The 13150-nt window shown below is 40.9% G+C and overlaps 1 protein-coding gene across 1 annotated transcript; it reads right to left on the bottom strand.

Moving 5' to 3' along the window:
* Positions 1-7133: 7133 nt before the first annotated feature.
* On the bottom strand, positions 7134-9991 carry LOC102611864 (arogenate dehydrogenase 1, chloroplastic). Its single transcript, XM_006474321.3, has 2 exons — positions 8630-9991; positions 7134-8443 (listed from the first exon to the last, which is right to left on the bottom strand). Exons 1-2 carry the CDS (start codon positions 9742-9744, stop codon positions 7453-7455), a joined length of 2106 nt encoding a protein of 701 aa, XP_006474384.1. The 5' UTR covers positions 9745-9991; the 3' UTR covers positions 7134-7452.
* Positions 9992-13150: the final 3159 nt, after the last annotated feature.

Genomic DNA, 13150 nt, shown 5'->3' with positions numbered 1-13150 from the left:
GGTTGAGGACGATGAGTTGGACTTCCTGCCTAGTCTGCTCACCGATCCTGCTTTTGACTCCGGCTTAGGTATAGCATTCCTGGTGAAATACTTCTTAAGGTCCCAGGAAAGAAGGATACCCCTAGCAGGTCTCCTAGGGGATATGTTACCTTGTTTTTGGAGAGTTTTAGGCACGGGCTGAGGTGTCCCTTGCAACCCTACTTTACTCGGATTCTTCACGGGCTAAACCTATCTCCTGGTCAGCTGAACCCCAACGGGTGGAGGGTGCTCTCTGGTCTGTTCATACTGTGGGACAGATGTCGCCAAAGCGAGCACACGGTCGACGAGGTGAAGCACTTGTACCAGCTGAAAAGCAGCCCCAAAGACGCCGGCTGGTATTACTTCCAATCAAGTACCAAGACCAGAAAACCCATAACCGATCTTCCATTCTTCATCTCTCACCAGAACAGAACTGGCAGCCCGATCCAATACCGCCAAATACAGATATAACTTGTCCTCATCCCTCGGTGTGGACAGCAGTGGAGCTTGTTGCAAGTATTGCTTCAAGTTCTGGAAGGCTTCCTCGCATTCTAGGGTCCATTCTGTTTTCTTTCCCCTCCTTATCACTTGAAAGAATGGCTGACACTTATCCGTAGCCTTGGATATGAATTTGCTCAACGCCGCCAACCTCCCTGTGAGGCTCTGCATCTCCTTCAGGTTACGAGGAGACCTCATCTGCATAATCGCCTGGATTTTCTCGGGGTTTGCTTCAATCCCCCCATGAATCCAAGGAATTTCTCTGACTCGACCCCAAAAGCACACTTCTCCGGGTTAAGCTTCATCTTATACTTCCTCAAAAGCCCGAATGTCTCCTCGAGGTGTCTGACATGTTCCTTCGGGAATTTAGACTTGGTGATCATGTCATCCACGTACACCTCTATGGTTTTCCCAATCAACGGCTTAAAGACTTTGTTCACCAGCCTCTGATAGGTGGCCCCAGCATTTTTGAGACCAAATGGCATTACCCTGTAACAGAACAAACCCTGGTTAGTGATGAAAGCCGTGCTCTCCTCATCCTGCTCGTGCATGGAGATCTTGTTGTATCCCGAGAACGCGTCCATGAAGCTAAGTAGACCGTGTCCAGCCGTTGAATCTACTAGCTGATCGATCTTTAGTAAAGGGAAGCTGTCTTTTGAGCACGCCTTATTAAGGTCTGTGAAATCCACACACATCCTCCACTTGCCATTTGCCTTCTTTACCAACACCACATTCGATATCCATTCAGGGTAATTGACTTCCCGAATGAACCCTACTCTCAAGAGCTTCTCCACCTCACCATTTATAGCCTCATACCTCTCCTGGTTGAAGCACCTCATCTTCTGCCTTACTGCCCGAGCACCTTTCTTTATGGCCAGCTTATGACATGCTACCTCAGGGTCAATCCCTGGCATGTCTTCATGTGTCCAAGCAAACACATCTGCATGAACCTGTAAGCATTTCACCAACTCCTGATTTTGCTCTCCCTTAAGTCTCGACCCGATTCTGATCATCTTTCCCGGATTCTCTAGTCCCAGGCTTACTGTGTCCAGATCCTCTACAAGTTCTTGTCTGTCATTCTTGTTTTCCACTCGGGTATCGAGGGATGTTATCTGTATTGCTTCCTTTGCTGCCGATGAGTAGCAGTTTCTTGCGATCATCTGGTCTCCTCGTACCACTCCAACTACCCGATTCACCCGGTACTTCAGAGCCAGATAATGGTTGGACATCACCACTTTGCTCATCCTCAGAAATAGCCAACCCAGGATCATCTGGTAAGGACCTTCCTCATCCACTACCACAAAGTCCAGTATCATTGTCCTTTCTGTTGGGGAGCTCCCAATCGTGATAGGCAGCTCGACCACGCCCAGAGGGACCAGCTTTCCTCTTTCGAACCCCTTCAAGGAGGTATTGGTGTAATCCAACTTCAGGTCTGCTATTTCCATCTCCTCCAGGGTTGACTTAAACAACACATCAACTGAACTCCCTGTAACAACCAGTATCCTGTCAAACTTCTTGCTAGCAACAGTGGCCTTGATGACCAAAGCATCCTCGTGGGGGTATAGGATCCCTTCTTCATCCTCATCTGTCCACATGATTGGCACTTGCCTGAATCTTGCACGTTTGGCTGCTGGGGTGTTGAAGAATACTTCTTTGCTGGTCATGGCGTATCTAGCATAATTTTTCCTCGACCTGTTGGAATCTCCGGCCAATGTTGGGCCCCCAGCTATAACCCTTACTGCAGGCTGCTCGCGCCTCAAGTTCCTGTCACTCTGCTCCCCTTCACTTGTTGAGGCTACCATTGAGAAGGTCCCATTTACAAACTCATCCAGATACCGATTTCTCACCAAATCTTCAACCTGGGTCTTAAGATCTCTGCAATCTGCTGTGGTGTGGCCATGAGTGTCATGGAACTTACAATAGCGTCTTTTATCCCTCCTGCTGGGTATCTTTGTTATTGGAGCAGGGAGGTATAGCAACCATCGATCCTTTATGGCCTCGTACACCTCGTCTAGGGACATCTTCAAGGAAGTATACCGCCCATAGTCCTGGTTCTGGTCGATCAGGTGCACTACTCTTTCTCTGTTTGCTCCGTTCTGAGCTGGGGGTGGTGGCAGTACTTCTGGTCTGCTTCTTCTACTACCGTGGGAATGTTGATGAAGACCACCATATGCCGAATCATGCCTTCTCCAAGGCTCCCTAGCTAGGGAACGAGGAGGTTGCGCCTTGCTGTGCTGATACTGTGGTGGCCTCTGATGAGGTTGGTAAGCAATTACCCGACCTCCTGCTCCACTACCCGAGGCCTGGTGGTCCCTCCTCCTGATCGGCCCATTCCCCGGTAATGCTTTCTTCTCTTTCCTCCCTAGTCATTCTAACTGGTCTGTCTTAATCCGTGCTGCATTCTCCTCTTCAATCTCAATGTCTCTCTTAGCCTGCTCGTATGCGGCTGCATACGTCTGAATAACTGGGCTTCTCAAATTGTACCACAGCCTTCCTATCTTCACCCCTTCTTTCAATCCCCTTAACGCCTGAGGGTGGTTGAAGGCTTTCAAGTCGAGGACAACACGATGAAACCTCTTAATGAATTCCCGAAGGGTTTCTTGCTCCCCTTGTTTCATGTTTTTCAGCTCCATCATGTCATCTTCTGGTGCCATTGCCCCACTAAACTGCTCTGTAAATTCCTGGCACATCTGTTCGAAGGTTTTAATGCTGCCCCGAGAAAGTTTTCTGTACCACTCTCGTGCACGTCCCTCAAGGGATAGTGGGAACACCCTGCACCTTTGGGATTGAGACAATCCTTGTACCCTAGTTATGTCGTTGAAGCTCTCTATGCACCAGCAGATCAGTTCTTCCCGAGTATCTAAGGTCTGGGAGGCGGAAATCTCTCGGAATAATTGCCCTCATGATCTCTGCTGCGAGCGGTGACTTTCCGTCCAGCATTATCCTCCAACTAGGAGCTCTGCTCATTCCTTGCATGTCGTCAATTATCTGCGCTAGTCTGCGCACTTCCTCCTCCAGTTGCACTGCACGACCAGGGTCACATGCTGCAACTTGATCCCGCTCTTGCACTACATCATGCAAGTGTTGCCTTAACTTTGTTTCCTCTGCATTCGCCACCCCGTCGTCCTCGTCAAAAATCTGTCTTGCCGGGGACTATTCTTCCTCTCTATAAAATTCTCCCCGCAAAGGTATGTTACCTCTCTCGCCACCAAATCTCCCGGTGGTTTGACTTCTCCTCGCACTATTGGGACCTGGTGCCACTCCACCACCTCTCACCCTTTCCTCATGGGTTCCCCTTCGTTCACTCCGCAACTCATGTAGGATGGTTGTCAGGGTCTCCATCTACTTTTTCATCCGTTCCATCCGGTCGAACATGGCTTTTTCCCGTGCTTCACTGGCTATCTCTCTCAGCGTCACGGAATCATTAAGCCTCATATCACCCCCTTGTGCACTACTTCCTCCTGTCTCCATTACTTTTCACTTGCTTCACCCCTCTTCTTGCTATCAACAGAAGCTTTTTGTTCAGCTCCCCACAGACGGCGCCAAAATGTTGATGCGAGATTCTGGTTACGCTCTTCCTACGACCAGGATATTTGCTCGATCAACCTCACCTCGATCAGGATCTCTCCTCGTATGCTTTCTTCTCCCAGTATTCCTGCGTCCACAGAAACAAGTCAGAACACGCCGGTTGTTTTCCTGGCATAAACCCTCCGACGCTCAAGTCAGATATGAAGGCTCTGGGAACGCTTGCCACAGATCTTATGGCTTTTTGGTAGTTTTCTCTTCTTTAGAATTTCCTTAATCTCTGTTATAATCTCAAAATTGCTAACCCTTTTACCTTTGTTGGCTACCTTTTTATAGGCTACTTCTGAGCTCGGGTCTCCCCTCCATTCGCGCTCGTTATCCTCCCAGCTCTCGAACGTAGACTCCCCATTTCCGTAGTTGCGGGTGGCTGCGTGGCCATCGTGCCTAGATTCTCGGATTGGAGAGCATGCCTCGCCAACCGTCATTGACCGGGTCTCCTCGAATCAGCACTTAGCAGGAATACAGCAGAAATGGCTTCATGCTTCTTACAGGAAATTGGCCTCGCGGATGACGTGCTCGTGGATGAGCAGGATATTCTTGCTCCTGCTCCCCCGGATACAAGGCTCTTACGGGACAGACCGGTTCGCAGAACTCTGCCATCAAATATCTACTCATCATGCCTGGTCTCGTCGACGTATTTCTCCCAAACACCTATAATTCTCTAATTTGTTGTGCAACCACGTCGTAGAAGAGGTTTTATTTTTTTAAAAGAAATTTATTAATTTTAGGAAACACAATTTTAGAAAAATGATTATTTTACATGCTGTGGACATGTGCTATGACTTTGAACAGCACAAAATATTGATAAATTTTCCATAACTTGCTATAAGTTAGTGTTTTAGATAACAAAAGCGAGAAAGACAATCCAAATTAAATTCTCTGAAAAGAGAACAAAAATGAAATCCAAATTTCTAATCTGGGCAAAAATTGTGGAACTGCTTTCTGAGAACAACGATGGCTGACACTTGTTCATCCCTGCTCTGCCCAAGTAGAGACACCATCAACAAACTAATTGTATTTATCATGTGTAATTGTTTTCCATTTTTACTTATTGTTTTCTTATATTACTTATATGAAGTCCCCTTTAACTGTATTTTAATTTGGAGAACAGCTACTTTTATGAACAATTGCTTCAAATTTAAAAACGAAATCAAAAGGAGTAAAAATTATTTTTGAAAAGAAAAATCATATAATCAAGACTATCAAGGGTGCAGATTCAGCTTTCTTTTTTTTGGGTGAATAAGGAGAGGATCATGGGGACCATCAGGCCTTGTGGGAGAGTTTTCTTGGCCCACGTTTAAGTTCGGACTGAGGAGAGAGATTTAGAGATGCCACTATTGCTGTAAATTTCATTCATGTCATGGTCAGCGAGAGTGGCTATATATTGCGAAGACTAGTGTAAAGAGCCCAAGTAATGAGTTCGCAGACCTATACGCTAAAGCTACGATTCTATTCTTTTGCCCCAAGGTCCCCATTCATGCGGATGCCGTTTACCTAATCATGTAAACAACCCAAGTGTCTGATCTTGTTCTTGGTTGCCTTGCTGTCCTTCAAGAAAATTGCACCAAACGCATTATTTCACTTCAACCAAACACCTTCTTCACTTGAGTGCAACCAAAATTTAAGTGGTCAAGAATTGCCAGAAAGATATGCCTGTAATGGAATGAAGCTGCAACTCTTGATGCTTCTTTGTCACTCTTGGAAGTTCCAGTAATTGATGTTTGGCTCTTGACATCTCCATCTTCAAGCACGCAAGAACTTGAGAAACTTCACTCAGCTCTCGTCTAATTCTGCGGCCGTTTAATTTTGCCACTTATTTCTTGTAAAAATTTACTTGCTTTTAGATTTTCAAAAATTGTAGAGGTCTTGGATAACTTGTGCTGCTCAGAGCTTAAATATTTGAGTTTCAGGCGATCATGAGTGAAGTTGGCAAGCAGTTCTTTGCTCTTTCTCCGGAAAAGAAGCAGAAATATTCCAGGGAAGTTGCACTCGAGGATATGGGACTGACTGATTTGATTATTTCTGAGGAGGAAACTCTTTAGTAAACAAGTAATTATGATTTTCATTTCTCATTCCAATTCCAGTCTATTCTAATTACTAATTGGTAAGTGCACCATAAGCTTTGAGTCAAAATGGTTTCGATAACAATACAATTTAATTTTGTTGGTGATAAATGTTGTACTGAAACTTTACATAAACATAAACTCGGAACGGATATATGAAATGCTGCTCAACACCATGGCAATATCCTTAAATTTGTAAGACAACTGTGTCTTTTGGACATGTATGAAGAACAAGCACAGTGATTGCATTTTTCAACTTCCCCATGTCCACAGCCTGATCTGGCTATCTACCGGCCCAAAGACGTATGCAGACGGATCAGCATTTACCAAATTTCTTACAAGATAAACAAGTGGGAGGCCCCGAATCCCTTAAAGACAGTCAATGGTATAGAGTTCCAATCATTACTCAAGTTCTTGTTATTAATGCAGGCGATATCTCATAGGTAATTCGCGAACATAATCAAGTGCCAAATATTTGCCATTTCATTATTATCATATTGTTGGGGCATGGTATGGTGCAGATAATGAGTTATGCAATGCCGAATGTTCAAAAGTCCAGTACACAGAGCCGGGACAAATTCAAAAAGGGAAAGAATGTCAGACAGAATCACAATCTTGATTTTAAGATACGGGTACCCATTAGTTGGATTTAGTAAAATCTCTAGTGCTAAAAACGAGATATCTGAGATTCAAACTATGCAACGAGTAGGGACGAGACTGGGTTGTTGTCATGCTTAAAAAAGGAAAAATAAAAATCTATGGATGTTGGCAATATTAAAGATTCAATCCTGGAGATGCATAACGCCACACCCAGATGGTACTAGTCAGTAAGTTATTCCTAACTCATCTCAATTTAACTTTTTTTCAGATTCAGCACAATCTGCTCAAAATTTTACAGCTGAGAAGAGATTCCCAATTATTATCACCTTAATTTTACATTAATGGTGAAGAGATGCACCACATAAAATATACAAACAAACAGAGGAGCTCCAATTGCTGCACATAAAAGATATTACAGAACCCATCTATTGGGTGAGGGTGGAAATGGAACTCTCTCTTGAGTGATATATTCTCATACGTTGTGTCAATCTACAACCACTTCAGGCCGAACTAACCAACCTTCCTCGACATGAATCAAATCCCTGCTTGCCAATGCATCCATTTTTCTAAATGGCACACAGGGCAACAACAAACATAATTATGAGAATATCTGCAGTTTGCGGTATTTATCGATTGGCAAACTTTACAATAGAAATATCACATTGGCTATAAGGCAAAAGCATAGAGATCAATTCTGGATCTTAAGAAGCTCTGAAGATGATGCATGTGCAGCACCGTTTTGAGCACCATTTTGAGATAGCTTTGCTGCCGCAGGATTCTCCTTCCAAACAGGGAGTTCAGGGAGATTCTGTTCATGGTCAAACAGTTGCTTCCGAAGGACACCATGCAATCTACCGATAAGTTGCTTTTTCAATGATTCAAAAGCAAAATCTAATCTTTCTAGCTGCTCCATCGCATTTGCATTGTACATGAACAACCCATAATAAAGATCAAAGCTATCCCCTGCAGTATTCTCCACCAACTTCAACAAAGTCTCATAGCCTTTTGTATTAATTGGTGTTGATTCCAACCCGAACTTCTCCAGTATTCTTCCAATAGTGTGAGTGATGAACTGAGACCCTGCTGCATGCCAATCGTGCTCTGCGCAAGACATCTCCACCATTTGGCACCCTTCTCGAGCAAATATATCCAGAAACCTATTGCACCTTGATCTTCTTGCTTCATTATATCCAACCCTAACCCTATCAAAGACAAAAGTAAGACCACTCCATCCATTTTTTCCACTCTCTGGTCCAAACATAGGATGCGTGCAGAGAATATCAAAATCTGGTGGCAAATGTTGGAAAAACAATTTCTGTGGGAACTCTTTTACTGAGAGTACATCAACGAACAGAGTACTTCTCTTCAATCTCTGAAATGGCAATGACTTCAGAACTTTTTCTGTTGAAAGAATCGATGTACAGAGAAGAACAACTTCTGGATGCTCTTCACAAAGATCATCTGCATCAGAAAAGTATGAAACCCCCATCTTTCGAGCTACATCAGAGTAATCAGTTCGAGAATAGGCTAAGACTGTGTGGCCCTGACGAACTATGGTTTTCGCAAGGAACTGACCGAAGTTTCCAAATCCAACAATGGCAATCTTCAGCTTCGAGCTGGCATCTACAGAGCCAGAGGCCTGTGGTATGTACTCGTGTGGTTGAAGAACATCTTTAGACCTGAACATTCCCATAAAAGTTCAAATTGATCATTAGTTACTCATCTCAATCCATTCTACCCAGATAACCAAAAACAGCCTCATAACTAAGTTCAAATATATAGAATGAAATGTGCTAGTCCACGCACACAAGTCAAAATACAGCACCAACGTCACGAAATAGAAACATAAAAAATTTCTAGCTTACCTCATATGAATCATGGAAGTTTGTCCCACTGCACTCCCATTCCCATTGGTCTCTCGCAAACTCCTTTGCCTTCTCCGCGCCTTCCCATTCTCAAACAACTGCTTCCTCACCACCTCATGCAGACTCCCAAACAACTGAGTCCTCAACGCCTCAAACGCCAAATCAAGCCTCTCCAACATCTCAAGGGCACTCTTGTTATACATGAACAACCCATAGTACAAATCAAAACTATCCCCTGCAGTATTTTCTACCAAATTCAACAAAGACTCGTACCCTTTGGTGTTAATCGGCGTAGACTCCAATTCCAACATCTGCAACACTCTTCCAACAGTATGCGTCACAAACTGTGACCCCGCCGCATAAGAATCATGCTCAGAACAGCTCATCTCCACCATCCTACATCCTTCCCTCGCGAAAATATCCAAATACTTGTCACATCGAGAGATTCTCGACTCCTCATTCCCGACCCTCACTTTCTCGAACATACAATACATTCCAGCCCAGCCTTGCCTCCCGCTCTGCGGCCCAAACATGGGATGAGTGCAAAGAATATCGAAGTCATTGGGCAAAACTTCGAGCAAAAGGTTCTTGGCGACTTCTTTGACTGAGAAAACGTCGACGAACAACGTGTTTCGCTTCAAACGCTGTAAAGGGAACGACCTGAGGACCTGTTCAGTGGAGATAACGGAAGTGCAGAGCAAAATAACATCAGGGTGTTCTTCGCAGAGGTCATGTGGGTCGGCGAAGAACGAGACGCCGAGTTTTTGGGCGGTGTGGGAGTGGTCAGATCGCGAGTGGGCGAGGACGGTGTGGCCTTGAGAGACGAGGGTTTTGGCGAGGAATTGGCCGTAGTTGCCGAAGCCGATGACGGCGATTTTGAGGTGGTGAGAGGGGGCTAAGTGGGTGGTCGGGTTAATGGGTTCGGGTTTGGTTACTGAGTTGTGGGAGCAAACGGGGAATGATTGCATGCGGAGACTAGAAGGAGACCACTCTCTGCGGGGTCTGATTGAAAACCGAGGAACAGGAAATGGCTTTGGGGGAGAAACAAGGTGATGGCGATTGTGATTGTGGTGAAGGGAATGAGCGTGAGAAAGGGAATGCATTGAGATGCTCATGGATTCGAGAAAGACCTCTCAGTGCAACCCTTGCTTTGACAATGGCGAATGTATGTGCAGACCATCGCTGGTTATATATATAAATGAAGGCAAGCCAGCCGCCACCTCACATGGAAAATCTATTAAAAGTCATCAGTCGTCGTCTCAGTCATACGAGGGGAATCGTTTGCATTTTGCAAAGCCAAATACATAATTGAATAGTTTTCTCAGTTTATTTTCAAACTCTCGGTGTTTATTAGTGTGCAAAACGAAGTAAATGAGGGGAAAAAAAGAAAAAAGTGTTTTTGTCTCTTTAAAAAGTGTTTTTATCACTATCGCTGGTGATAGTGACATTTTTGTCTCTTTAAAGTTCCAATCAAATTCATTTTCTAATGTAACAAAGAAAACTGTAAAATATATTGCATTATTACAAACATAAAATCTTCATTGTAAATATCAGAAATATTCAGTTAGATGTACAGGATGTAGATGTTAAGCCATAATTTTAAGTAAAAGGAAATTTAAATTAAAAGAAAACTAACCCAAAACTTAAATATAAAAATAAAACAGTCATTAAATGTTACTTACGATTAAATAATTATGTAAAACAAATGAATTAAAATCTAGTAAATTGGTAGAAAATTAAAAGAAAACTAACCCAAAACTTAAATATCAAAAATAAAATAGTCATCTCGTCTTTCCAAGCTTTCACTAGAGAGAGAAAGAAAGAAAAGAAATTGAAGAAGAAGAGAAGGAAGCTGCGGTGGAGGGGAGACGCAAGGAGGAGGGAAAAGCCTGGCGAGAAGAGACAAGATAAAGGATATTGTGGTAAATTACAAAACTTAAAGATATTAATATTTTAACATTAATTTAAAATTACACAGAATCTAAAATATCGGCGACATGTCCGCAAGAGAAAGAAGGCGACTTTCGCCAGCACCCCTCTGCTTTTGAATCCGTTTGGTTGGCTGTGACGGATTTAAAAAAATAATTTATCGAGACTAAATTAAATAATAATAAAATTTAAAAATTTAAATTTAAATATATAAAATATTTGTTAATATATTTATAATTATTTTTTATAAAATTTTATATTTTAAAAATATTATGCAATAGACTCGTCATTAATATTATTAAATTTATTATTTTCTATATAAACAATCAAACTATCATTTATCTCATCAAATTTTAAAGATGATTCTTCATGAGTTTCATTATTGAAAACGTTCTCTTTACTATTATTATAGAAAATAGAAGAATTAATCTTATTTTTTATAATAAAAAATATTTTGGGTGGTGGGCTATCATTATTTTTAATTAAAATATAGATTTTTATAATTCTTAAAAGTTAAAGTTTAAATTTTATGGGGTTTATAATTTAGAGTAACTTCGCTTCATCTCTAATCATTTTTGGAAAAGGATATTATAATGGTAATTGGAAATCTAAATACATATAAGTAAAATCGGTTTAAAATTTACATTCTACTAACATACATTTAAGGAATTATTTATGTACACTTGTAATTACACGAATAAAGTATTTGAATCCCCATAACGACTGGAATTCACACTCAGCTGAACCAAGACCTAGTTGCAGGTCAATCCATTTTTTTAAACAAGTCATCGATGCCCTCTATATTTTATTTGATTTCTGTTGTGTTCTTCAACGCCCGCTCGGCTGCTGCTACTCCGCTCCCATAACACGTATAAACACGCTCAACCTTCAATTAATTTTAAATTGCATTACCACCATTATTGACCAAATACTCCTAAAGTTCATATGTGTGTGTTAGATAGATAGCACTAAATTGATTCCCCGTGTCATAATTATTAATTGGACTCGGTCATACGAAATGATGCGGCATTACGGGGAATGTTACATTTGCGCTCATTTTAATTGGGTTGGCGGCGCTGTACTCTTTGGAAGTTGCAAAACGGGACCAATTTTTTAACCCCCCAAATACTACTATATTAGTAAGAGGAAGTCTCCAATTTGCCATCGCGGATGAAGGAATTTTATCAGAAGCAATATAATTAATAAATATATATATGATATGTATAATTAAATTTATTATAACCATTACTTACATGATAATTTTTTAAAGGAAAATTATCCACCGACCACTTATTTTTTCGTATTTTTTTAAAAAAATACACCATTCTTAATTTATTTTACTGAACTCTATTTAAATTTAAATTATTTTGCATCAGTCAACTTCCGTCTTCAAATTGTTATGAGAACTAATAGAATATTGTATAAATAACTTTTTTACTTCTAAATGTAAAAGGACAATTATTCACCAACTACTTTTTTTTTGTATTTTTTCAAAAATACACAATTCTTAATTTTTTTTAATAGTTAAACTCCACTTAAAATTATATTGTTTTGCACCTCTCCACTTCTATCTTCAAATAATATCGTTGTAAAATGATAATTTTACCCTTATGATGTCAATAAAGTTCTAACAATATTATAGCAGGAGCGTTACAAAAAAAAATACATGTATTTTTAAAAAATGTAAAAAAAAATGGTCGTTAGGTAATTACTTTTTTTTTTAATAAGTTCCCGTACATCTACTATCATATGATATACTTAGGGTAAAAGCTTATTTAATCCCTATATTTTAATATTAGTATCCATTTAGTTCCTGTATGTTTTAAAATGTCTCAAAATATTCCTGCTGTTAAAGTATTGATACCTCTACCGTTATTTTTTATTTCTTTTGATTTTACTTTTACAATACTACCATTTTATAATAATTTTTTTGTTTGGACATTAATAAAAAAAAATAATTAAATTACTAATTTTACCTTAAAATATAAGGACTAAATGAACTTTTACCCGATATACTTATTATAACCACCGTTCCAAGATAGAATGATGAGTTGGTATCACATGGAGCGCAAAAATCTGAACAAAAACAAGACTGCGCTGCAAAAGTTTCAGACGTTTTTGTTTCTGGGGTCGGATAGCATCACATCACTTCGTTAAATGGTTCTCGTTGGTCACGTGAGACTTAACTGGTTAGTTCGATGATTAAAGCCCGATCCGGTATGCCCACCGTTGTTGAAATTATTATCGCATTGAGATTTTGGACGATGCGAAGAAAATGACCGTGGATTAGTTTATTTAAACATTATCTGACATACAAAATATATGCTTTCAAACAATTCTCCAATGCATGCACCTGCCTTTTTTCCAAAGCCTCCTATTCAGCAGCATATATAAAAATAAATAAAGTCTAGTCAATAAGAGCCAGCAAATGACTGGAAAACAACTCCCCGCAAGAATTTGCTATCGTTGCCATTTGCCATTCCCACGCCGGCAAGCTTGATCGAGACCAGGTTGAGACAAAAAGAAAAGCGTACAAGAAATATTGGTAGAATTAAATTAATTGAAGTTGATGTAAAAAGTTGCAAAAAAACA

Source organism: Citrus sinensis, chromosome 9 (assembly GCF_022201045.2).
Source record: "Citrus sinensis cultivar Valencia sweet orange chromosome 9, DVS_A1.0, whole genome shotgun sequence".
NCBI lineage: Eukaryota > Viridiplantae > Streptophyta > Magnoliopsida > Sapindales > Rutaceae > Citrus > Citrus sinensis.
Note: the sequence above shows the minus strand (reverse complement) of the source record. Positions and strands in the feature narration are given on the sequence as shown.